Genomic DNA, 25,743 nt, shown 5'->3' with positions numbered 1-25,743 from the left:
GTGCAGTACTAAGAATACCTGTAACATTACGTTTATTTCTTTTATATTTGTAATGTTTGTACTTGATATGCAAAGAATCAACCGGCCATAATTGTACACTTTTACAATGTGGGTACCTGGTGGTGATATCAACTGCTGACATGTTAACTATCATTTTAATACGTTGTATAACTCTACTTACAGTTTTACATCCTCTGGTATATCTTACCACATGTCCCAAACCATTAAATACAGTTGAACTATTGTCCATGGCATATATCTTCAAATCCGGAGATAGGGTTTCCGCGGTGTCATTTTCCCTTTGAAATTCAGCTATGCAGGAGGAATCTAATGGAGACTTAGCTATAGGAAATCCCGACTCGTTTAGCCTTTGGTACAAACCTCCGAAAGGGTTGGAAACACATTTTTTAGGATGTCTATCACAGTTCAGTCTACATACAGTTGTAATGTTTTCCATCTGAGTGATGTTCCAAGTTAAGGCAGGCTTGGGTGTCGCTGCATATAGGTGGTCTCCCAATTTCTAATAAAAGTCACAGTCAGCTGTTAAATTTGCAACATCTTCCCCTTCGAATAGAGGGACAGGATCAAGACAGTTGTATGGCCCATCTAAGTGTTGTCGTCTGAAAAGGTTGGCTCCTTCCCAAACAGTGGCAATAATCTATGGAGAGGAAAGTACAATGGTTGTTTAGCAGAATCAAGTAATACTAAAACAGTATCACCAGGTCCATCACAAATTACTGTCCCATGTTCATTTGGCTGATTGGGTGTGGTCACTATAACTTTCATTCCCAGCCATTTGCTTGGTTTAGCATTACAGTCTTGTAGTAAAATGACAGCATCTTGATGCATACAAATTTCTACTAAAGGTTGTCCTTTTTGAATCATCTGTGTCTTGTTATCTAAATTGATAGCCTTCACTATCACTTTTCGTTCTGGCTTCCATAATGTAAAAACCTCCCAACTTTCTCCTAATAGCCCCTTTTGCCCCCAGTGCCAATTCTTTGGGAGAAAGAGTTTTCAGCCTGTCTCAACTAATGTCATATTTTGTGCTGGCACCCTTTGTTCAGTCAATGCACATAGCCAGAATCGAGTTTGATCAGTATTTGTCAAAAGAGGGTATATGGCATTCGGATTCAGCTTTTCTGTTTTTAAAACACAGCAGTTGGATCGAATGTCATTCATATGCATTTGCAAGGGAGTTTCTTGATGCTTCCGGGGTCTGTTATTTAGCTGACTCACAGCTAATTCTAAAACCTTTGCCCAGCCTCGCAACGTTCCACCATTAGTGTTCTTTTGAATTTGTTCTTTAAGGAGCCCATTATACCTTTCAATTAAACCAGCAGCTTGGGGATGATATGGGATATGCAGCACCCATCGAACTCCATTTTCCTTTGCCCATTCTTGAACCTCTGCTCCGGTAAAGTGGCTGCCTTGGTCACTTTGGATTTCAGTGGGAATCCCATATGTCACACATAATTTATTCAATCCTTTTAACACTGCTTGCTGGTTTGCCTTTTTGCATGAGGACACCATTAGTAATCCTGAATAAGTGTCCACCATCGTCAGGCAGTATTGCTGATTTTGATCCAGTGGTAAAGGACCAATAAAGTCTATCTGCCAGATTTGTGCTGGGCGGCTGCCTCTGTGAATGTGTCTGCATGCTTCTGCTTGCAGTTGCTTCTGTTTATTTTTTTGACAGATTTCACACTGCTTTATAACGTCCGTAGTTATTTCCTTATTCAACTGCATACTATGCCTCCAGGCCCATTTTATTGTCGCATCTCTTCCCAAATGTTCACTCCGATCATGGGCCCATCTTGCCATACTAGCACTTTCGGCTTTCTTTTCAGTAACACGTACCGCGGCCATCTTATTTACCTGCTGGTTATGCCTCCTTTCATTTGTTACAAGTGATGCATGGGCATCTACATGTCCAACACTGATTTTGCATTGTTGAGCTTTTTCCCAAATCCGTTGCCAATTTTCCGAACCTCCCCATAGACATCTGCCATGGATCTTCCAATCCTGTTGCTGCCAGGCAGGTAACCAGGTTGTCAATCCCTTATAAACTGCCCAGCTGTCAGTATAGATGTATGCTTCATCCTCCGGTGATAAACTATCGATGACCAGGGCAACAGCTCATAATTCTGCCTGATTATTTGAACCGGCAGAACCTTCGTCAAATAACACAGTTTTTGTTCGTGGGCAATAAGCCACTGCAGTCCAGGTCCTACCATTTGATCCAATTTTGGCAGATCCATCAGTAAACCACGCAAATTTCTGTTTTTCTGCATCTAAATTATCAAATGGTAATGCTTCAGTTATTGGAGACTGTGGAAGCTCATGTCGCTGTTGTTCTATCGCATCAGCATCATCCAGAATTACCAGTCCAGCCAACTGTTGTTGTACCTGAGACACTCCAGGCACGATGTTGGCCCTTTCCTGTAAATACCACTTCCACTTTTGTACGGCCGAAGATTGTGCTATCGGGGTTTTCATCAAAGTATTGTCTCGTAACCACCCCTGGATTGGGTAGTCTATCTTAACTGTCACTGTTTGTTGTTTAGTTATTCCTTCCACATGAATCAATGCTGTGTACACCGCCAGTACATGCTGCTCAAGGGGGCTATATCTCACCTGCGCTCCAGTCAGGGATTTGGACCAAAATCCCAAGGGTCTCTTTTTCCCAGTGTCGTCCTTCTGCCACAGCCCCCAAGACATAACATTATTGGCAACTGTTACTTCAAGGACAAAAGGTTGTTGTGGATCAACTGGGCCCAGCCCCACGCTCTGCTGTAGAGCCTTTTTTGCTTCTTCAAAAGCCGTTTGTTGCTTGGGACCCCACTGAAAGTCACATTTTTTCCTAGTTACATAGTGAATGGGTCGCAAAATCAGTCCAAGGTGAGGTACAAATGCTCTCCAAAAGCCCATTGCTCCCAAAAAGGGCTGTGCCTGCTGTTTCGTTTTCGGGACTGCAATTTTTTGGATACTCTCCAGTGCTGCTGCAGGAATTTCCCTTTTTGCTCTGTTCCAAATCATACCAAGGAATTTTACTGATGTCCCTTGTTGTGTTTTATTCTCATTTATAGCCCACCCTCTGTTCTGAAGGTGCTGAACTACAGTTTTTAGTGCGATATCCACATCAGATTTTTTTCCAGTAATCATTATGTCATTGATGTAATGAAAAATAGTCACTTTGTCCAGCTGTAACTTGGCTAGGTCTCTAGCCACTAGTCCATGACACAGGGTAGGGCTGTGCAGATACCCTTGAGGTAACACTTGGAAGGTATACTGCCTCCCCTCCCAGGTAAAAGCGAATTGGGCTCTGCTTTCTTCTGCTATTGGAATGGAGAAGGCATTTGCTAAATCCAAAACTGCATGATATGGTCCAGCAGAGGAAGACAATCTTTTCAAGATCGTAACAATGTCTGGAACAGCTGCCGCTAAGGGTGGGGCCACCTTGTTCAGACCTCTATAATTTACAGTCATTCGCCATGATCCATCAGGTTTCCTTACTGGCCACACCGGACTGTTGAATGGACTCACTGTTGGCTCAAGTATGCCAACCCGAAGCAGTTTTTGGATCGTCTCAGTAATCTCCGCGTGCCCACCTGGGATACGATATTGTTTGATGTTCACTATTGTTTTAGGCGTGGGAATACAAAGCGGTTCCCACTTAGCATTGCCTCGAACTACAGCCTTAACTGCGTTGACTGAACAATGCCGCACTCCAAACCTAAATGGCCCTACAGTGGTTTCCAAAGTTCTACCCTTTAACACATCTATTCCTAAAATGTGTTCAGGTACTGGAGCTATCACTGCTTCAATGTAAATGGGAATACCATCCCCAAAAGCTATTTTAATCTTGGTTTTGGTACCTAGTGTCTTTGCCCCTCCATAACCATTAATTTCTACATACTGTCCACGAAATCTACGGGGGTTGCCTGCAAAAATGGTTACTTCTGATCCTGTCTACCAGAGCCATTACATGTTGTGGCCCTCCCTTCCAAAAAATGGTAAGGGGTACGTAAGGGCGTCGGTCCCCAGGTGTAATTGCTCTTACTGTACCCCTAGCTACTGGGGACCCGCCTTCTAGTCAATTTGTCTCTGTTTTTTCGACCGGGGTTCTCCATCCCTTTCCTCCCCAGTCTCTCTCATCATTAAATTCCCCCTTTTGCCACTGTGCTAGCTCCTCATCAGTAGGGATGTCAGGATATAATTGATTCCATCCTACCTTCCCTTCAGTGGTACTCCTGGTTGGACTTCTTGTAGGGGTTTGCTTCTTACTTTCAAAACTTGAACCTTTTTTTTGTTTGTTTTTGCTTCCACTTTTTATATAATTCTTCAGTAGCTATCCCATCTATTTCCGCAGCTTCAACCCCCCACCTTAACAGATCCAGAAACATTTGCTTTCTTGTAACTTTGTCTCCAGATTTATCCTTTGATCTCTCCGCATTTGCCTTTCTAGCTCTTCTCTGTTCTTTTTCTTCCACTAATTCTGCCATTTGATTTAGAGTGGCTATTACGTCCCATATCTGCTGACCTACACAGCCTGCCAGGGCAGCCATCAGCTGCCCTTTCCACCACTGTGGTGCGTTTTTGATTAATTTGCTCCTCATATTGCTAGTCATAATTTGTGCATCTGGTCCTCTCGGAAGCACTAATACCTCATCCCTCAATTCCATTGAGTAAACGGTAGCCAACATAGCCATTTCTCTTAACTGCTGTATTGCCTCTGCTATTGTTTTCCACGGCTTATGTTCGTCAGCTACTGCTGTAGCATCGGGCCAAGTAGCGCGGAAAGCCGAGGCTAACCACACCACCAGTGTATTCACCTGGGAATCACCATGATCTACATTGTTTACTATTTGCTTTAAACACGGGTGAAACACCAGACATGCACATTGGTGCATCTCTTAAGCATTTACAGACACCGCTTCTCCCCCTGTGTACCAAACCCGAAGAAACCATGCTAAAACAGTTTCCCCTGGCCTTTCCTTATAAATTTGGATTATATTCAATAATTCAGCTTGAGTATAACTTCGCACCTCAACCCATTGTTGTGGTGCTGCCCCTCCAGTCCACTGTCCCTTTTTCTCAATAACTGGGCGCGCCTCCACTGACGGAGAATTTACTATTTCAAAATCACTATCACCCTCATCTGTTGAGGGGAGATCACCTTCCCACTCCTCAGGATCAAACTCCGCCTTGCACAGCAAAGCACGAACCTGAGGCCTTGAGGGCAGATGGCGTAGTTTTCTCCCATTTTGTTGTCTACGCTGTTGAATTATCCGAGTAGCTAAAGTCACTGAATTAGACTTCCAGTGTTCAGCTTCCTCCCCTACTTTAACAAGTGCCATGTTTGCCTTCTCTAAGGCATCTCTATCCAGTCTATGTGTGTGTGTGTGAGTTCTTTACATTGCTCTTCTAATTCTAGAACTTTTTCTTTTAGTGAATCTACATCTCTGTCTAATTCCTGAATTGCTTCAAAGAACAGCCATCCGGCTGCCCCCACCCCTTCCTTCACCTTTTTCCCCTTATCATCCAATTTTAACTCCTCTAAAGCTCTAGCTAGGCTATCGGGGTCTGCCTTAGGTCTTTCCTGCAAGGGTTTTGGAGAAGGAGGAGGTGAAACTTGACTCAATACCTTAGCAAGAGGATCCCACTTCCCAAATAATGCTGTCAAAGTAGCATCAACGCCCAACTTATTTGGGGTGCCTAATGCGGCATCCTTCTTACCTATGCCTAGGTGTTTTAAAGGAAAAAGACAGTGGTTGTTGTTGTGACATTTCCACTGCAAACCCCAGATCCTGCCGACTACGCCAAGTGTTCTAGTCCGTTAATTCAAAATCTGAGGTTAATACAGGAATAGAAATGACACAAGACACCAAGGCTCAAACTTATTAATTTATTAAGCAAAACTTTTCTAAATGTACAGTAAAGCGAATACTAAATAAACAGAAAAACTAATAAATCATGTACTTACAAGCATATGCATAAACAAAATCATCTTTGCCACTGATAGCTGCACTGGATAGGATTTGAAGTTTCCCTATCTGTTCAGTCAAGGCAAGGCCGACACTGGCGAAATGTCTCTAAGCTCAGTTCAGGCTGGTGATGTGATCAAATCCAGATGCTGATGATGATTCTCATCTTAGCCTTTGAGCTTTTATAGTCTTTTTTGAGTTGACAGAATATTGTAGAAAGATCTGACATTACAGGCTCATCATGAGTTGATGGAATATTTTAGAAAATTACAGATCATTTCCTAAGTTGTAAGCAAGTCTCGTAATGTCTGGTCTTGTGCCCTACTTCCCTTTTTCAGAGAACAGTTAGCTCACAACCTTGTGATATAGTTCCTCTTTGAAATCCCCACATTCTGGTAAACATCTTTTAAGCTGATAAACAACTTATAGGTTAACAAAAGTTCAGTAATACCAGTAATCAGTGAGCAAGGCCTGCTCTTAAGCATATTGTATTGTTACAATATTAGCAGCATATAGTGATGTAGTGGCATATCAAGAACTAGCAATAATCAATCTAGCAATAATTAAACATACACAGTGATATGTAGCTCGAGGCATAGCAAAAACTGGTAGGCTGTGTGGATCCGTCACACTGTTGCAAAATTTTTTTTCCTGTGTGATTGAACCTGTGTGGTGTGATTGAACCTGTGTGTGTGTCTGTGTTATACTTGGTCTGTTTGAGTTAGAAGACCTAGTTTGCTATTACACCGGGCTAGGCCCGTTTAACTTAGAGGACCTAGTCCTCGTGTAATTCATCTGCAGGGCTAGGCCTGTTTTAGTTAGAGGACCTAGTCCTCAGTTATTCTCTCTGGTTTTGCTTGTGTGTCTGCAATGTCTAAGGATAGCAAGGAGCATAAACCCTCTGGGTTCAAAAAATGCATGAAATGCTCCAGAACATTTCATTAACGGATGGCCACAGTAGCTGTGTCTGCTGCATGGGAGCCATCCATTTGCAGGAATCATGCTTCTGTCATGCTCTCTCTCCTAGAGTGTTGCAGGAGAGAAAGAACAAGCTGATAGTCTTGGGGGGGGGGGGGTCTTCTGAAACCAATCTTTGAGGAAGCCTTATCTAGTTAATCGGCTTTTTCTTCCAAGTCTACAAAATCCAGATCCGACTCCAAATCTAAAGCTTCAAAAAGGCCTTCTCCAGCACCGGCTGGTGTCTTGGAGCCGCCTTCCAAATTACCAGAATCTGCCTCCTCGACTCAACTTACCAGTTGTATCCTAGTCTTGTACCTTAGAAGCTGCTACCCGGAGTTCTGTACATACTTTCACCAAGCATTACCATTTGCCAATTTTCTCTAAGTCCAGAGCTGGTTTTGCCACTGCAGTCTTGCAGGGCCTTCTAGCTGGTCCTAATGCTATCTAAATTCCTCTTCCCATCAATTATCTTTGGGAATCTACCCAAATGTGATGACTGCAACAATGAAACACAAAGAATGTAGTACAGTTTTGTCCACTTACCATAAATGTAGCTGTTCGAGTGTATTCACTGTTGCAGTCCTGGTTACCCTCCCTCCAGCCCCCTGACTTCTTTTGGCTATACCTCTATTCTCCTTTGCTATGCTTAAAAGATTTTTGGTGTATTTGCTTTTTTGTTGGAGGTATAACCTTGCATATATATATATATGTTTAATTGCTTCCCATTAGGGGGGCATCTGACATCTGGGGCAAGAAAAACTGATGTAATGGCATCGGCTGCATGCTTTAATACCCCTGACTACCTGACGTCATGGAAGACGAGACAGCAACCCCGACGCAGGACCCAAGACTTTGATAATCAGGCCGACTGTGGGCTACTGCAAGCAGATAATCCAAATATGATGACTGCAACAGTGAATACACTCTAACATCTACAAGTGTACACAACTGTACTTTGTGTACACTTACCATAAATGTAGATGTTCGAGTGTATTCACTGTTGCAGTCCTAGTTTCCCCCATTCCAACCCCCTTTTTTCCTAGGGCACAGACTGGATTTTTCTTTTTCTGGTCTAACCCTTTTTGGGGGTCCTGACTGTTAAGGCAAGAAAAAGTGAGGAAATGGCATCGGCTGCCTTCTTTTGTACCTGACGTCCTGACCTCAGGCCTATTCCGAGGGCAGCCAACGTCATATACCAAGGACTTTGGTATTCTGGCCGACTGCGACAGAGACCGGATAACCCATTTTGTAAGGACTGCAGCAGTGAATACACTCTAACATCTACATTTATGGTAAGTGTACACAACTGTACTTTCTCCCTCCTGCTGATGCTCAGTGAAGGGAGAATCATCACACTCCTCTTCTTTATGGGTCTCCTAACCCAGCACAAGGGGCTGTCATTCATCCCAACCTGCAAACTCTTGAGACTTGCAACATGAATGACTGCCTACTGATTCTCTCCAAACAATCCTTTTAACAGGACATCCTGTCTGTACTGAAAGAAGCTAGAAAACCAAATACCAGGAAATCATACGTCACTAAATGGAAAAGGTTTTCTGTGTTGTGTAAGGCTAATGGTTTTCTACCTGCACAAGCTACATTGGAACAGGTACTAGAATCTCTCTCTCTCTCTCTCTGTCTCCTGTTTAAGAAGGGGATGTGCACGAGACAAGGGTGTCCACTTTCTCCTTACCTCTTTAATTTATACCTAGAACCCCTACTTCTTTATATATCGCAAATCTTTTCTACACATTCCAAAAGTATTAAATACTAACATTATATATTCGGCATTTGCTGACGACAACTGTATACTTACAACTCCCCACAACAGATCTTCCTAAAATATTGACAGCCATTGAAAAATTCTCAGAGATTTCAAATTGCAAACTAAATCCAAACAAATCCCAACAATCCCATAGGACATATGCACTTTTACTTCCCGGAGAGCAGAATAAAGATAACTTATCAGCTAAAATACTTGGGGGTAATATATACTCCCAATTTTAGTGAAATGATTAAAAATAACAACCCATACCTGGAATACTATTGGAAATGATATGAACAGATGGAAAAATATCAATATGTCTATCAAAAAGCAGTATCGTTAAGATGAACATGCTACCAAGAATTTGTTTCCAAATGAATGCTACCTTCACAATTATACCTCAAAAATTTTTTATAAATATGGAAAGAAGTATATCCAGATTTATTTGGTATCCTAAATCTACTAGAATCAAATATGAAAAGCTTATACTTCCTAAATCTAAAGGTGGGGTAGGGTTACCTGATTTAAAATTATACTACAGTATTATCCAGGCATATGGACTGTCAAATCTTAAATTATGAATCAAACACAAACAATGGTCCCCCTTATGGTCTAGAATTTGGTATGAACAAATTAAGACACTTGGGTGCAATTCTAGGGCTCTCCTATTCTTAAACTTGAACCAAAACTCTGTTTATGTTAAGAATTTACATCCACTTATTAAACAAATGGTTTTAACTACTCAAAAGCTCTTTTCATCTGTACAGTTGTTAAATGCCCTCCTTCTACTGCAACCTATACACCTTAATCCTAATTTGCTACTAAATAATAAATTAAACTTGCAAGAGTATCCCTTAATAAGAGGTATTACAGTAAGGGAAATTTATAAATTTTGAAGGAATGTGATATTACACAATTACGAGAGCAATTAAATCTCTCAAAGAAATACGTAATTATTATGAACTCACTCAAATACCTTGTAAACACTAAATTTCATACTGAAAATTTTGATAAACAAGATGCTAGTTAATTCTAAAAAAAAATCTAACTACGAGTCTATAAACTTATAAATGATATAAAACATCAGAATTGTACTTTATTCTCCTCATACTGGCAGACGAAAAACCCACAAATTACTGAACAAAATAAAAAAGATACCATCGAAAACAAGCTCAAATTCAGCCCGTTCAAAATGTTAGTCTACACCCAACTTATGATTAACAATAATGCATACTTTACCCCTCAAAAAATTAGTAAATTAAATAACAAATACTCACCTGAATGTCCTCAGTGCAAGAAACAACCAGCAGACATTCTACATGTTATGTGGGAATGTAATAAAGTTCATGGGCTACCAAAAAAGTTCTTTATCCTGGGAAACGGTTATACTGCACATAAATATGAATAATCTTCCCAGAGTCTTACAGCATGTCCTCACCACCATATGTTCACTAGTCAATTTCTATATTACAAAGAATTGGGCTATTGCAACCCCACTCACATGGGAAGGTTTTGGAAATGTAGCAATCAAATACATGGTCTCCCACAAGCTACTATATGTTACTAAGAAACGTAAATGTTACCAAGAGTATTGGGAATACTTATTGGCTCTCATTCTCAAGAGGTAAAAATATTAAATCCAAAAGTGAAATATCAATATATGTAAGACAACCAATAAGGATATACTTAGAACCTTTTTAACATTGTCATTTTATAAATACTTGCGTAGGTAAGTTGATTAAATAAACACATACCCTATATAAAGAGGTTTTAAGTTGGACTTTCCCTAGTATGTGTAGTAAACAACTAAAGGTACTGTTTTATTCTTCTTATCACTGCAGAATATGTGGTTAGTACAAAATGACTTCTTTGTATATGTTGTATATAGAATGGTATGTTCTGTTGTATGTTGTGTGTGCATCTTATTGTATAATGTCTTGTATGTTGTAACCTAAAAAACTGCAATAAAGAAATTTTTGGGGAAAAAAAGGGGATGTCTTGTTCTAGTCTAAAGGTGCGTAATTCAGCTATATCTGCCTGTCTTCCTTCCTATGTCCCTCCAGCATATGTTTAACCTCTTATGAAGCAATTCCTAAAAGAGGTCTTGCATTACAGGTCACCTAGGCGTGAATCTGCTCCTTTCTGGGATCTGAGTTGTGTTTTGGGAATACTAACACTTATGCCTAAGCACCCCCTTAAATTGCTTGTATAGAAAACAGCCCTGCTGCTGGTGCTCACTTCAGCCAGGTGCATCTCCAAGCTACAAGCCCTGATGTGCACAGAACCCTTCCGTATTTTCCATAAGGACATATGTGCCTTAAGACCCAGCTCCTCTCTGCCCAGAGGGCTCCTTAACGCTATTCTTATCCCTGTTTTCTTTCTTAATCCACGGAACAGGGATGACAAATGCATACAGGCAACTAAGGTTCTGCTTACACATGACAAAATATCCTGATAAATCTTACCAGCTGTTGGTAGTATTTGTAAAACGCAGGACCTTTGCTACTAGCATTATGACAGAGGAGTGCATAAATCTTTTCAGGCTGCTTGGAATTCCTGTATTTTCCCAGCGACTACCTCAAACTAGATTGCCAAGTGTATTTCCTTTTTGTTACTCTCGGCATGGTAAACTGCTCCATGGCAGAGTTGGAGCTCAAGCTTCCGCTACAGCGTTTTTGAAAGGGACCCTACTAAGGCCATCCTACAAGCAGAAACTTTGTCCTCTGTACATACTTCAAACACTTGCATCGTGGTTCCTTATCAAGAGCTAAAGCCGGGGTTCCCTCTGCCATCCTGCGGATCCTGCTGTCCCAGACTGGAACTCTACCCAGCCTCTCATATAAAATCTTCCCAAGACTCAGTTCTGCAGCATTGACTGTGATGAACGTGGTACACAGCTTAACGTAATTGTAGGTGTTCTAGTAGATTAGTGTTGCAATACTTTGCACTCCCCACTCCCTGCTACCTCTTTTTTCTTCCACCCTAGAGTTGGGGAGGGTATCCTACCTACTCATCCCCCATCACTTCCCTGATCCCTTAGAATAAGGGCCATCACTTGTCAGTAGGGTCAGTGAGACAGATTGTGCTACGTGTCAGGGACATCAGACTGTGGTACTTCAAACAAGGAAGACGTAAAGATGGTGCCAGGCAACATACCTTTTATAGAACAGATTTGCTGACACCAGATGTCAAAGGGCATCCTTCAGGTGGGGGATGGTGAAAGACTGTGGTATTTGAACTGGCCATGGGCTTCTGCATAGGATGATGTCCCAAGACTTGGTACTGCAAGACTGATTTACTGGAACATCTACCACTCTGGTAAAGTATATATACATACTTTCTTCCATCATGCTTACTCAGATGTTCTTCGTCTTCCATTGCTGCAGTCCTTACTATTGGGTATAGTCCGCATCCAGTCGGCCCGAATACCAGAGTATAAGGCTGACGTCGGTCAGGGCGCATTAGACTGACGTCAGTACGTCAGGGTACTAATGCGCATGACCGGCGTCATATCCTCAGTCTTTTTTGCCGCGTGATCCGATGCAGAAGCAGTTTTGCGAGTGCAGGTTGGCGTTCTGAAATATTTCCGAAACCGGAGTTTCAGATCGAATCAGAGTTGGCTAAGTACCCCGTTGGGGAATATTTTGGTTTTTTCTTGCCTCAGTTTTTAACCGGATGTCAGAAAAAGTGAATAACTGTATTTCTTGTGGGAAACAAATACCTCATAGGGATTACCATACATTATGTATACCTTGTTTAGGGCCTGAGCACGACGTTGTTGGTTGCCGCTCTTGTGCTAAGTTTAACAAACGCACTATTAAGAGGAGGTTAGACTGTGCCAGATTAGTGTTTGGGAAGCGTTGCAATTATAAAATGCCGTCGGATGCTCCGGCCCGCTTCATCCAAGAAGCGCAAGGACAAAACAGCGAAGCCTAGGGTTGATGAACCGGCAGTCCCAGACGTCGGTTCTTTAGATGGCTCAGTGGAGCCAGAGGTTTTGCCAGGAGTTTCTATAGAGTCTCAGGCAGAAACTTTACTGTTACAGGATGTACCCTCTCAGGAGGCAGGCCAGGCTGAGGGGCTTCTCAGGTAACTATTCTTCCCTCTCTTCCCAAAGTAGTTAGAGCCTCTCCTTCTGTTGCCAAAACTTCTTTTAGAGGTAGGCCAACTTCAGCTTCAGTAGGGGCTTCTCCTAGCCTTCGGGTTCTGTACCTAAGAAACATATGCTTAAAATGGCAGAAGATTTGATTACTATGATTAGAGGTTCTATGGGCCCTCCTGATAAGAGGCCTAGAGTGGAACCAGAGTTTGACAGTTTTGAACAGGGTTCAGGGGCTTCTGAATCTTCTGGAAGATTTGCAGGAGTATCCTCATTATTCTGATTCTGATATGGATGATGCCACTCCTTGGCTTCTCCTCCTGAGGATTTTTCATTTTCAGAGACTCTGCATTCCATGAGGGAGCACTTTAAATGGGAAGGCCAGGATTACTCTGATTCCAGGAAGAGGCTTAGGGAATTCTTGTTTTACCCCAGCATAGGCCCTTAGCTATACCTCCTGTGTTGAATGTGGTGGAAGATGTTTTGCAGAGGCTTCCCTGAACCCTGATTCTTTGCCTCCTGCTCCTGTTAAACCTGATAGGTACTATAGGGTGCCCGAAGCTCATAAGTATTTGTTTAAGAGTCCTAGGGCGGACCCAGAAACTGTTTCTCAGGGGCCTAAAGGTGTTAAGGCCTCTGTGGTTAAAAATCCTGTTCCCACTGACAAAGAGGCAAGGGCGTTAGATAGGTGGGGTAAGAAAGTGTATACTTCTTCCACTCTAGCCATGAGAGCGTTGAATTGTCAGTTTCACATGCTGAAATATCAAAATTATCTCCTTTCACAATTGAAATCTAAGGTGGATGCTTTGGCGGAAGGTATTGATTGTAAAGACTTGCTGGATTTAGTTTATGTGTCTGAACAAGTGGGCAAGCATTCTTTGCAAATGTGGTTTTGATGCTGTGCAGGCCTCCTCGAGGGTGGCTGCCACTACTTCTGTTCTTCGCAGGCATGCCTGGTTGAGGGATCAAAATTTGGCTGAGCATGTTAAGACAAGGATTTTGGATGCTCCTTTACAGTCTGATGTGTTGTTTGGTTCACCTGTGGAAGCAGTTTTAAAGAAAATGGAGGACAAAGCTAATTCTATGCAAACTGTTAAAGATTTTTTGCAGGTACAGCCACCGAAGTTTAGTAGAAATTGGCCTGCTAAGGGGTGGACATGTCCTGCTTATGATTCCCAGTCTAGGGGTAGATCTAGACGTGGTAGGGGCAGGGCTCAAGGTTCTTTTAGGCCTAGAACAGGGAGTTCACCTGCTCAGACTTCTGGTGAGGGCAGGGGTCAGTCCTTTCGTAAACAGACCCAATGACCTGCCTTTTCAACTGCCAGTAGATTCTCGTCTGGCAGCTCCTTTGGAAGGACAACTGTCTCTTTTCAAAGGAAATTGGGATTTAATTACTCAAGACAGATGGGTGTTGGACATCATTCTACCAGTCCCTGTGTCAGAAAGGGGCCTAGGATTTTATTCTCGCATGTTCCTAGTACCAGAGAAGGGGAACACGTGGAGACTGCTTTTGGATTTATCTCTCCTCAACACTTATCTGGACATTCCCAAGTTCAAGATGTTGACGTTACAACAGCTTTTACCCCTGCTGGGCAAAGATCACTGGATGGTAACTTTAGATCTCAAGGAAGCTTACCTTCATGTGCATATCAGGCTAAGTTACAGGAAGTATCTGCGGTTTCAAGCTGGAGATTCTCATTATCAGCTCTCTGCATTGCCCTTTGGCTTATCTACTGCCCAGAGTATTCACAAAGGTTCTGGCTCCAGTGATAGCTTACTTCAGGCTACAAGGACTTCAAATCTATCCTTATTTAGACGACTGCCTGATTCTGGCTCCAGAAAAGGAAGACCTTCTACAGCATCTGGAATATCTTATAGCAGTGCTAAGATGCCTAGGGTATTCTGTGAACGAAATAAAGTCCAGTCTAGTACCCTCTCAAGACATGTGCTTTCTGGGTGTGAGACTGAATACAGCAGCCCAGATGGCCTTTTAACCCCGGACAAACAAAAGAGTCTGTCACTTTACTTCCATCAACTATCTCATCAGTCCGTGCTGACTGCAGAGACAGTCCTTCAAGCATTAGGGTTCATGGCATCTTGTATTCTGGTGCTTCCCAATGCCAAACTGCATATGAGGAAGTTACAATGGTATCTCAAAAATGTATGGACACAGCACTGCCAGGATTTAGACACTGTCATTTAAATAATACCTTGCCTTCAAAGAGTATTTTTGTGGTGGGCTCAGGAATGTCACCTAAACAAGGGACTCTCTGTGACCCGGCCAGAGGCGAGTCAGATTTTACCGACAGATGCCTCAGACATTGCTTGGGGAGCTCATCTAAATGTAAAGTGGATACAAGACAAGTGGCCTGCCAGACTACAGCATCTACATATCAACATAAAGGAGATGTTAGCAGTCCAGTTCGCATTGCTGGCTTTCAAGGAGTCACTTCTTCCAGGGCAGGTGTTGATTCTAATAGACAACACAACTGTCATGTGGTACTTCAACAAACAAGGGGGAACACATTCTTATCCTCTATGCAGGCATGCAATGATTTTATGGGAGACTGCGCTACGCTTGCACCTAACTCTTCAGGCAAGGTTTCTGCCAGGAGCACAGAACTCCTTAGCAGATGTGTTAAGCAGACAAATCATGGATCCCCACAAGTGGAAACTGGATCTTCATGTATTTCAGAAATTGACAGTGTCATGGGGAACTCCAGACATAGATCTGTTCGCTTCTCCACTAAACCACCAGCTGCCACAGTTTTGCACAAAGGGGTTTCATCACACAGCTTGGAAAGTGGATGCTCTGTCTTTCAGTTGGACAAACCTTCATCTGTATGCCTTTCCACCTCTGCCTCTTCTTCCAAAGGTACTGTTAAAGGTCAGACAGGACAGGCCAAGGATGATTTTGATAGCTCCAGATTGGCCTCGGCAACACTGGTACCCTCTACTACGGAGTCTGGTAAAGAAGCCTCCATGGCCTTAACCTTTGACTCCGCATCTGTTATCCCAGCAGGACGGTCATCTGCTCAATGTCAAGCTTCACTCTCTTCCTCTGACAGCCTGGCATATTCTGTGTTGAAACACAGCAGGTCTCAACTTCCTCAACAAGTTTTAAATGTGATTATGGAAGCTAGAAGACCTAGTACAAGGAAAGTGTACGCAGCAAAATGGAAAAGATTTTTATTTTGGAGTAAAGCAAAGAATTTGGAGATTTCTGAGCCTAATTTGAGTATGGCTCTTCAATATCTTACTGAGTTACTGGACAAGGGTCTGTCCTTCTCTTCCATCAAGATTCATGCTGCAGCGATCTCAGCTCACTATGATTGTGACCCACCATTGTTTTCGCATCCTTTGTTCAAGCAGTTTCTTAGAGGGGCTAAGAATATAAGACCCCACGTAGAGCTCCTACTCCTGCTTGGGATCTCAATTTTGTGTTGGAAAAACTTACTCTACAACCTTTTGAGCCTGCGGCTACTGCTGAATTGAAATATTTGTCATGGAAGACTGCTTTTTGTTGGCTATTACTTCTGCAAGAAGGGTGTCTGAGTTGCAGGCCCTTATGGCAGTCGAGCCCTTTTGATTTTCCATAAGGATAGGGTATCATTACGTACTAATCCTTCCTTTATGCCTAAGGTGGTTTCTAGTGTGGCTTTAAACCAAACTATTCATTTGCCTACCTTTTATGCAGACCCCCAAAATAAAGGGGAAAAGATTTTGCATACTTTAGATGTACACAGGCAATTGCGTTATTACTTAAGCAGGACTAAGGATTTTAGGCAGTCTCAGCAGTTGTTTGTTTCTTTTGCTTTGAGTTCGCAGGGCAAGCCTGTGTCAAAACAAACTATTTCTAGGTGGATTGGCTTTTGCATTGCATTTTGTTATTCCCATCATGGCAAGGAGGTTCCAGCTGGGATTAGGCCTCATTCCACTAGGGCTACTGCCACTTCAACAGCATTTCTACGGGGTGGCAACTAAGGATATTTTGGAAGCAGCTACTTGGAGTTCAGTGCATACTTTCTCTAAGCATTATCACCTTCCTATCTACTCTAAGTCTAGGGCTGGTTTTGCCACAGCTGTTTTGCAAGGCATGTTGTCAGCTCCTGCTTCTTTATGATTTGCCAGCCTCCCTTACCTCTGCTTTGGGATTCTACCCAATAGTAAGGACTGCAGCAATGGAAGGCGAAGAACATAGTACAGTTTTGTACCTACCATAAATGTAGATGTTCGAGGATTCCATTGCTGCAGTCCAATTTACCCTCCCTCCTTCCCCTCTGTGTTTAGGGGCGGTTGTGTAGGTGATTTACCTGCTTATATTTTTGTATATATTGTTCATGTTTTGGTGCAGGTATTTTGGGCCTTGTCTTTTTAGGGTCTTCTGACATCTGGGGCAAGAAAAGACTGAGGATATGACGCCGGTCATGCGCATTAGTACCCTGACGTACTGACGTCAGTCTAATGCGCCCTGACCGACGTCAGCCTTATACTCTGGTATTCGGGCCGACTGGATGCGGACTATACCCAATAGTAAGGACTGCAGCAATGGAATCCTCGAACATCTACATTTATGGTAGGTACAAAACTGTACTTTTTTATTTAGTGGTCTTCTGCTTGGTTGTCCTGAACACATTTGTTAAGCACCGTAAGCTGTTTTTTGACCTCCAAGTTTGTCTTCATTTGGGCATTCATCTTCCAAGAATGTTTCCATGGGACAGCCACCCAGAGACTTGAGCTTGGGATGTTGTAGGCCTGCAGGCAGAGATGTTTGATATTGGATACAAAAGTTATGATCTGATAAGAAGAGGTCCATAACCTGTCAATCAGCAGGACTGATGCTAAAAGCAGTAGGACTACTGAGCAGATAAAACCTTTCAGGTCTATGTTTGGCTACCGAATTTAAAAAAGCTTGAACCATACATTACCAAATGGAAAACAGCAAACTGTAGCATTAGGAACACTGAACAGTGAAAAAATCTTCATTGAATGGCTATAGTCGGCCAACAACCAGGAAGTAACACAATGCACAAGGTAAGTGAAGGGAAACCTTTTATAAATGCTCTATTCCCCATTGTGCTGTGATGTCTGAGTTGGTATACATAGTTGGGGGTATGTGGGCACCCCCCCATTGGACGGATGTGGGGGGGGCACAGACCCCACCTTGGCTAGTTGTGTGTGCGATGTTGACCGACTGTGGTCATTCATTGAAGTTTTTTCACTGTTGTCTGTGTTCACTAATGTTGTTGTTCGCTGTTTTTGGTTCGGTAATATGCGGTTTGAGTTTTTTAAATTCGGTAGCCTAACATAGACCTAAGCTTTTCAGGCTTCTTGGAACTCCTACTGTTCATCATGCATCAGATGCTTGTCTCGGCAGATCTTTGCTCTGCTTTGAATCAACAAAAGAGAACAGGCCAAGCTTTTTAACAACATATTTTAAATAGTAGTTTCCTTTTTAATCTTTCCTGTTTTTTTTTTCCCTCCCCTTGGTGTGCTGTCCTTAACACCCCTAGGATTGCATAGCAGAACCCAGCTAAAATAATTCCTGTACCTAAAAAGATTGGCCATATATTCTGGTCACTCTAAAGGTGAGAAGCAGTTAAGGAGTATACAGCTTTGAGTCTTGTACATAATCTGCACAGTACTGCAGGTTGTGGGATGCTAATGCTAAAGCCTGCTTTGAAAGCAACTAAAAGAGAAAGTTGGATTGATGGTTGATTTTCTTTGACTTGCAACTGGGATTCAAAAGATTAGAAGAGAAAAAATATTTCAACATTTAAGTTTTAACTGGATAAATACATGGAGGGGGGAGTCTAACATTTTGTTTATTAATGTCTTTCAAACTCAAGAAGTAGAGATTTTTTTCTGTTATATGTAACTTGAGTTTATTTGGCAGAAGCCTGAGTTTGTCATTCCTTGATTTGATGTTTACTGTTTACTATGGGTGAAATTCCTAAAATGGGTGGCATCGCTGTCTGATTCTAAGGAGGTTCTCTGGTTTGGTTCTTAGCTGGAATGACTTTTGTGGGGGAGTCTGCATATCCTCCCTCTGTTTAATTGGAGTTTCTCTAGGTGCTCTAGTTTCCACCCACATTCCAATGACATGCAATAGGTGGATTGCTGACTTTTAAGTCACCCGTAGATGTGTGTGCATGATATGAAAAGAAGGCCTGGAAATCTTTAATTTCCCTTTACCTAATAAACTTGGTTTATGGTAACTGGGGTGGCTATATAAGTTAGGTGCAACTCGTATGTGTAGATGGCTAGACTAAAGCATTATGTTGTCTAAATATGTAGCTTCATTGCTTTGATCTGAGACATTAATATTTGTAACAGTGCAGCTTTATTATAGTTATTTACATTTTATTTTTAATATCAAATGAAACTCTTCAAAAAACAGTACCTTTGTAATTATGGAGGCAAATGCAGTTGTATTTGTTTATGATCAAATGTATAGGAATGGTACAGTTTGCTAAAGCTTCTTTCATGTTACACTTTAGGATTTAGCAAGTTAAGGTGTTTGGAGGTATTTGAAAGGAATTCAGACTGCCAGTGAAAACATTAAACAAAAAAAGTTATTGTGATCAGAGACCTAAAGTAGTTTCCAAAAGTAAAATGATCAGAACGTGTGACTTGTTGTAACAAATGTTAATCCTCTACTGTGTATTACGTCTCTAGCTTTAATGTGTTAAAAGATGTACCTACACACGAGTGGAAAAAAGCAGTGGCAAATATTAATTGGAGACTTCATTTCTTGCACTTTATTTTCACATCTTAAAGAATGTTTGTAATTTGTTTTGTTGTGTTTAGGTTGAAATCAGCCATTTAAAAGCTCGTCAGAATGCTCTTCAGGAACAGTTGCAAAAGCTACAGACAGCAGCCCCGTCATCACAAGCAGGGGTGGGAGTTGCGCCTACGACCTCAGACTCTGCCCCTTACATTACATCAGTTACTGCTTCTGGGTTTCATGGAAGTGATGTGGATTTTGGAGATGTCCTGTGGTCACAACAAGAAATCAACAAGCTTTCAAATCATGTTTTTAGGCTTGAAGAAGAGGTCGCACACTGGAAACAAATTGCAGAGGTTAAAATGCATTAAATTTACATTTTATTTTTCTGTAGCAGTTTGTTGATCTATACAGGTAAAACAATCACTGAAAAATTCAACAGTTTTTTGACACGTCCATTTATTTGTGAATTTAACTGAGGTAGAACACTGATCCTAATGGACCATTTTCATGTTGAGACTGGGTGTGTATTTATGCATGCAATAAATGCAGGATGAGGAAAATGCACAGTAGCAGTTCAGCAAAGGAAAACTTGGAGAAACATTCACAGAGGGAAGAGTCTACTAAATTGTGTGGAGGACCAGCATGCCTTATACATAAAGTATTAAGTGTCCATGGTGCAGCAAGTAGCACACTCTGCTTTGGTGCAGAAGGCTGTGGGTTCTGTTCTCATACCAGCTAGATTGATTGCTGACACTGCAGTGCAGCATAAGGGGGTGCTGCACGTGTGTGTGTGTGTGTGTGTGTGTGTGTGTGTGTGTGTGTGTGTGTGTGTGTGTGTGTGTGTGTGTGTGTCAGTCATCCTTTGGATGAAACATTAAACTGAGGTCCTGTCTGAGTTAGTAGTAGCTCAGGTAGATTTAAAAAAAAAATCCCACACTACCTATTGAAAAGAATAGGGGAAGTTCCCTGATGCCCTGGCCAGTAACCTAGTGTGACTAACCTACTCAATGTAGGATAAACAAAATAAATAAAACTGGTAACCTACCACTAACCTAGTGTGACTAACCTACTCTATGTAGGATAAACAAAATAAATAAAAACGGTAACCTACCACTAACCTAGTGTGACTAACCTACTCAATGTAGGATAAACAAAATAAATAAAAATGATAACGTGTAATAGTGCAGAAATTGAGGAGTCGACACAAAATAAATAAAAACTGTAACCTATAATAGTGCAGCAATTGAGGAGTCAAGATGGAGGCGTCAGTGACAGAACTCTTGCATCTAGAAATGGAACTTCTAACAAAGTGTCTGGATCAGATTGTACCTTTTTAGTGACACTGTTCAGATGGTGGGGTACCGGTGTTTTTACTTATGGTTTGGGGTGGACTGTGATCACGGTACAGACAAATAAGACAACCCTGGCTGATATGCAATAACTTAATCAAGGCAGGGTGTGGATGGCCTAGAAAAGGGGTGTGCATAAGGCTTTATATTATATTTCTAAAGAACTGCATAGCAGCAGCAGTAAATCCAGGAATGTTGCACTTCTAAAGCCTTAGTATGAAACTTAAATACTTTCTGTTCCAAAGCCTTTCTGAGGTGCTGTGGTGGTTTATTCCCAGGTAGAATTATTTAAAAGTGGGAAGGATTATGGAAATTCGGCATATAATTACATGGGGAGATTCATAGGTTGGACTGGAGTTTCATGTATCTAATGCTGGTTGTTGGCAGTGTGTTTGTATCATCCTCACATAGCCAGCCACATTTATTGTTTTGTTTGATATAGCTCCTTAAGGCTATTTGTTGGGTAGGGACTGTTAGTGATAAAATTGATGTTGGGCTGAAGGAGTAAAAAATTTGAGAATTAGTAGGTTATGTAAAACTTTGAGTGTCAGCAGACAAACAGAAAATTTTAGGAAAAATGTGGAGAAAGAGAGTTAGAACTGTGGATCCCACCTGAAATCTGGCCGTCATTCCACCTAGCCTCTAGATCTGCAGCCAGAACTAAAATTTACAGATTTAGGTATTTTTAGATATCCTTTCATAATTGCCTCATATGTTGTCCTGACTGAAATCATTGTTGCAGTATTCCTGAAGTTTGGGTTGTCACCACTTACATATGGTCAGTGTACCAAAGCTTGATCTTTGAGGTCTTATGTCCACATGACTTTGTCTTGTATGTGTTTGGATGTAAAAACAGATGTGTGAGCTTGGAGCTTCAGACTATCCCATTGTCATCCCAAACATGGGATGTGATTCTGTTGGACTGATCGCTGTTTGGTTGGTGTTACCCTTGCTGTGATTGTTTATACAGATAAATGCCTTGCAGAAGAACCATCCTTTTTACTTATGATTTTTGTTTGAAAGTTGTTAGATGTCCAGTAGGAGGGGTAAGTGCGAAAGTACGAACATGTAGGCAGGGTAAGTGCGAACGTGCGAACGTGTAGGCAGATTCTGTAGTAGGGCGCTTTTTTTTTTTTTACAATGTCCCTCTGTCACTGAAGAAAACATTTAAAGAGGCCTTGAACAGATCTGCAGTCCAACGTTTTGACTCCGACATACCTCCTGAGGTTTCAGAACCGGCATTGCATCTGGTTACCTTTCAGATGCATGCTACTGAGACCTTGTCAGAGGCGGGTATGGCTTTCCTGGCCTTGAAGGTTGCTGATATGTGCAACAAACTAAATATTTCAGAGGGACCACACAACATCCTACAAATGTTAGATGGGGAAGAGATCCTGGGCTCTGTAATAGTAGAAGTCATAGTTCCAGACCTCTGTGTCTCAATCAGATGTAATTCATGCCTAAAAGAAAAAAAACAGTAGACTAGGCATGTGGTCCGTTTCTCTCGCAGCAGCTAGGGAAAAGGAATGGATAGACTTCTCACAGGGGTTATTCAAAGCTATGTCTTTGAAACCTCCTTACTTCAGGTTCCACAACCACAAACTACTCCTTAAAAAGCCTACCCTGGTTTCCTCTCCCTCTGAAGAACAGGACTACAATTCTGACCATTCTTTAGGCTATTCCTGTTGGCTGCATTCTCCAGGATACATCTACTTCTGATGAAGAGGACTCCCTCTCACTAGATTACCCTATTGAGGAAGTTTCCTTTGGCAGGGTAAGTGCGAACGTGCGAACGTGTAGGCAGATTCTGTAGTAGGGCGCTTTTTTTTTTTTTTTTTGCCTAAGCCTGGAGCACTTTCTCAAATCTTGCTCAATCTGTCAGTCATTCATTCCCAAAAAGTCTTTGGTTGAGGCTTTCCATTCTCAGCAGCTTTCAAGAGGCCCATCATTTAAACGCATGGCCCAGTTCAAGATGTCTGGCTCGGCATCCTACAATGTCCCTCTGTCACTGAAGAAAACATTTAAAGAGGCCTTGAACAGATCTGCAGTCCAACGTTTTGACTCCGACATACCTCCTGAGGTTTCAGAACCGGCATTGCATCTGGTTACCTTTCAGATGCATGCTACTGAGACCTTGTCAGAGGCGGGTATGGCTTTCCTGGCCTTGAAGGTTGCTGATATGTGCAACAAACTAAATATTTCAGAGGGACCACACAACATCCTACAAATGTTAGATGGGGAAGAGATCCTGGGCTCTGTAATAGTAGAAGTCATAGTTCCAGACCTCTGTGTCTCAATCAGATGTAATTCATGCCTAAAAGAAAAAAAACAGTAGACTAGGCATGTGGTCCGTTTCTCTCGCAGCAGCTAGGGAAAAGGAATGGATAGACTTCTCACAGGGGTTATTCAAAGCTATGTCTTTGAAACCTCCTTACTTCAGGTTCCACAACCACAAACTACTCCTTAAAAAGCCTACCCTGGTTTCCTCTCCCTCTGAAGAACAGGACTACAATTCTGACCATTCTTTAGGCTATTCCTGTTGGCTGCATTCTCCAGGATACATCTACTTCTGATGAAGAGGACTCCCTCTCACTAGATTACCCTATTGAGGAAGTTTCCTTTGGCAGGGTAAGTGCGAACGTGCGAACGTGTAGGCAGATTCTGTAGTAGGGCGCTTTTTTTTTTTTTTTTTTTTGCCTAAGCCTGGAGCACTTTCTCAAATCTTGCTCAATCTGTCAGTCATTCATTCCCAAAAAGTCTTTGGTTGAGGCTTTCCATTCTCAGCAGCTTTCAAGAGGCCCATCATTTAAACGCATGGCCCAGTTCAAGATGTCTGGCTCGGCATCCTACAATGTCCCTCTGTCACTGAAGAAAACATTTAAAGAGGCCTTGAACAGATCTGCAGTCCAATGTTTTGACTCCGACATACCTCCTGAGGTTTCAGAACCGGCATTGCATCTGGTTACCTTTCAGATGCATGCTACTGAGACCTTGTCAGAGGTGGGTATGGCATGTTCTTCGTCTTCCCTTGCTGCAGTCCCGTGGGTATGGCTTTCCTGGCCTTGAAGGTTGCTGATATGTGCAACAAACTAAATATTTCAGAGGGACCACACAACATCCTACAAATGTTAGATGGGGAAGAGATCCTGGGCTCTGTAATAGTAGAAGTCATAGTTCCAGACCTCTGTGTCTCAATCAGATGTAATTCATGCCTAAAAGAAAAAAAAACAGTAGACTAGGCATGTGGTCCGTTTCTCTCGCAGCAGCTAGGGAAAAGGAATGGATAGACTTCTCACAGGGGTTATTCAAAGCTATGTCTTTGAAACCTCCTTACTTCAGGTTCCACAACCACAAACTACTCCTTAAAAAGCCTACCCTGGTTTCCTCTCCCTCTGAAGAGCAGGACTACAATTCTGACCATTCTTTAGGCTATTCCTGTTGGCTGCATTCTCCAGGATACATCCACTTCTGATGAAGAGAACTCCCTCTCACTAGATTACCCTATTGAGGAAGTTTCCTTTGGTGTGGATTGTCATTCAAAGTGTTTCATAGTGTTCTGTATAGTCTCCCCAATGTGTAATGTTCAGAAGAGGTAGTGCATTCTCTTGGAGATCGGTACCCTTGCCCCTTCTCCAGTTCCTGTTGTCCTTGAGGCTTTCCAGGATGTTCAGAAGAGGTAGTGCACTCTCTTGGAGATCGGTACCCCTGCCCCTTCTCCAGTCCCTCTTGTCCTTGAGGCTTTCCAGGATGCCATCTCTTCTGCAGCTGATTCACAAATCCCAGCTCCTAAAAGACCAGACATGTTTTACAAGGTGGTCCAAACTCTTTTTTTTTACTGGCACTATTTTGGTTGAGGCAGCATTAGTTTCCTGTTTCATCTGACAAAGGGAAATTACAGGAGAATTCCTCTTCAGGCTAGACCTGATAACTCAGCAGTAAGGATTGCTGCGCCACTCAAATCTTCCATCTCTCAAGTTGACCCTATGGATGAGAGGATTTTAATTCCTTCAAGACCCCTCTTTTCTGAAGAGGTTGTTCAAGTTTTCCAAGAGGCCAGAAGACCCACTGCTAAAAAATCGTGCATAGCTAAATGGAAAAGGTTTTCTTTTTGGTGCTGCAAACATAGTCAGGACCTACTCTTATCACAAGTTTCTGCTGTACTGTGGTATCTCTGCAAAGTACTTCAGTCAGGTTTGCCCTACTGTTGTATAAAAAAGCTCACCTATCAGCTATTAGTGCCAGGCTCTCTCTTAGCCCTCCACTTATGTTTTGAGTTGGTAGTAGCTCAGGTAGATTTTGCATTTTAAACCACAAAGGAAACCCATCTCCCCCTTGGGGTCTTATGTTTCTGCTAGAAAAGCTTATACTACCTCCTTTTGAACCAGCATCTTCTGCTTTAAAATTCTGTACTTAGAAAACTGTCTTTGTCTTGGTCCCCATCTCTGCAAGGAGAGTTTCTGAAATACAATGTCTTATGGCCACCCCCCTTTTCTCATTTTTCACAAGGACAGTCTGACTCTCAGGCCTAATCCAGCCTTCATACCTAAGGTAGTGAATGACCTGTCTGTCAGGCTATTCATCTTCCCACTTTCTTTCCTAAACAGCTCAGATTTTATCTGGAAAAAGTCCTTCAGAAAGACTAATCAGCTGTTTGGCTGCACAGCAAAGGGCTCAAATTATACATTCTCCAAGCAAACTATTGCTGCTTGGATTTCTAAGCCCATCTCTTTCTGCCACTCACACTATGGTAAGACCTTGACTTCCTGCCTTAAAGCACATTACACTAGGGCAGTGGCTTCCTCCAGGGGCATTTCACACGGGAGTAGATTCCTGTCTGTCATACAGGCTTCCAC

The 25,743-nt window shown here is 42.2% G+C and overlaps 1 protein-coding gene across 1 annotated transcript in view; it reads left to right on the top strand.

Annotated features, from left to right (window-relative positions):
• Window positions 1–25,743, top strand: part of TRIP11 (thyroid hormone receptor interactor 11) — a 1,664,886-nt gene that overhangs the window by 264,107 nt on the left and 1,375,036 nt on the right. The window contains exon 4 of the mRNA XM_044073627.1: window positions 19,622–19,894. Coding sequence (XP_043929562.1) covers window positions 19,622–19,894 — 273 coding nt within the window. The remainder of the gene's footprint in view (window positions 1–19,621; window positions 19,895–25,743) is intronic.

The sequence above is a fragment of the Protopterus annectens genome, chromosome 6.part0 (genome assembly GCF_019279795.1).
Source record: "Protopterus annectens isolate FY-2018-M chromosome 6.part0, PAN1.0, whole genome shotgun sequence".
In the NCBI taxonomy this organism is placed as follows: domain Eukaryota; kingdom Metazoa; phylum Chordata; order Ceratodontiformes; family Protopteridae; genus Protopterus; species Protopterus annectens.
The sequence above is the reverse complement of the archived record's forward strand: the minus strand, read 5'-3'. Positions and strand labels throughout refer to the sequence as shown.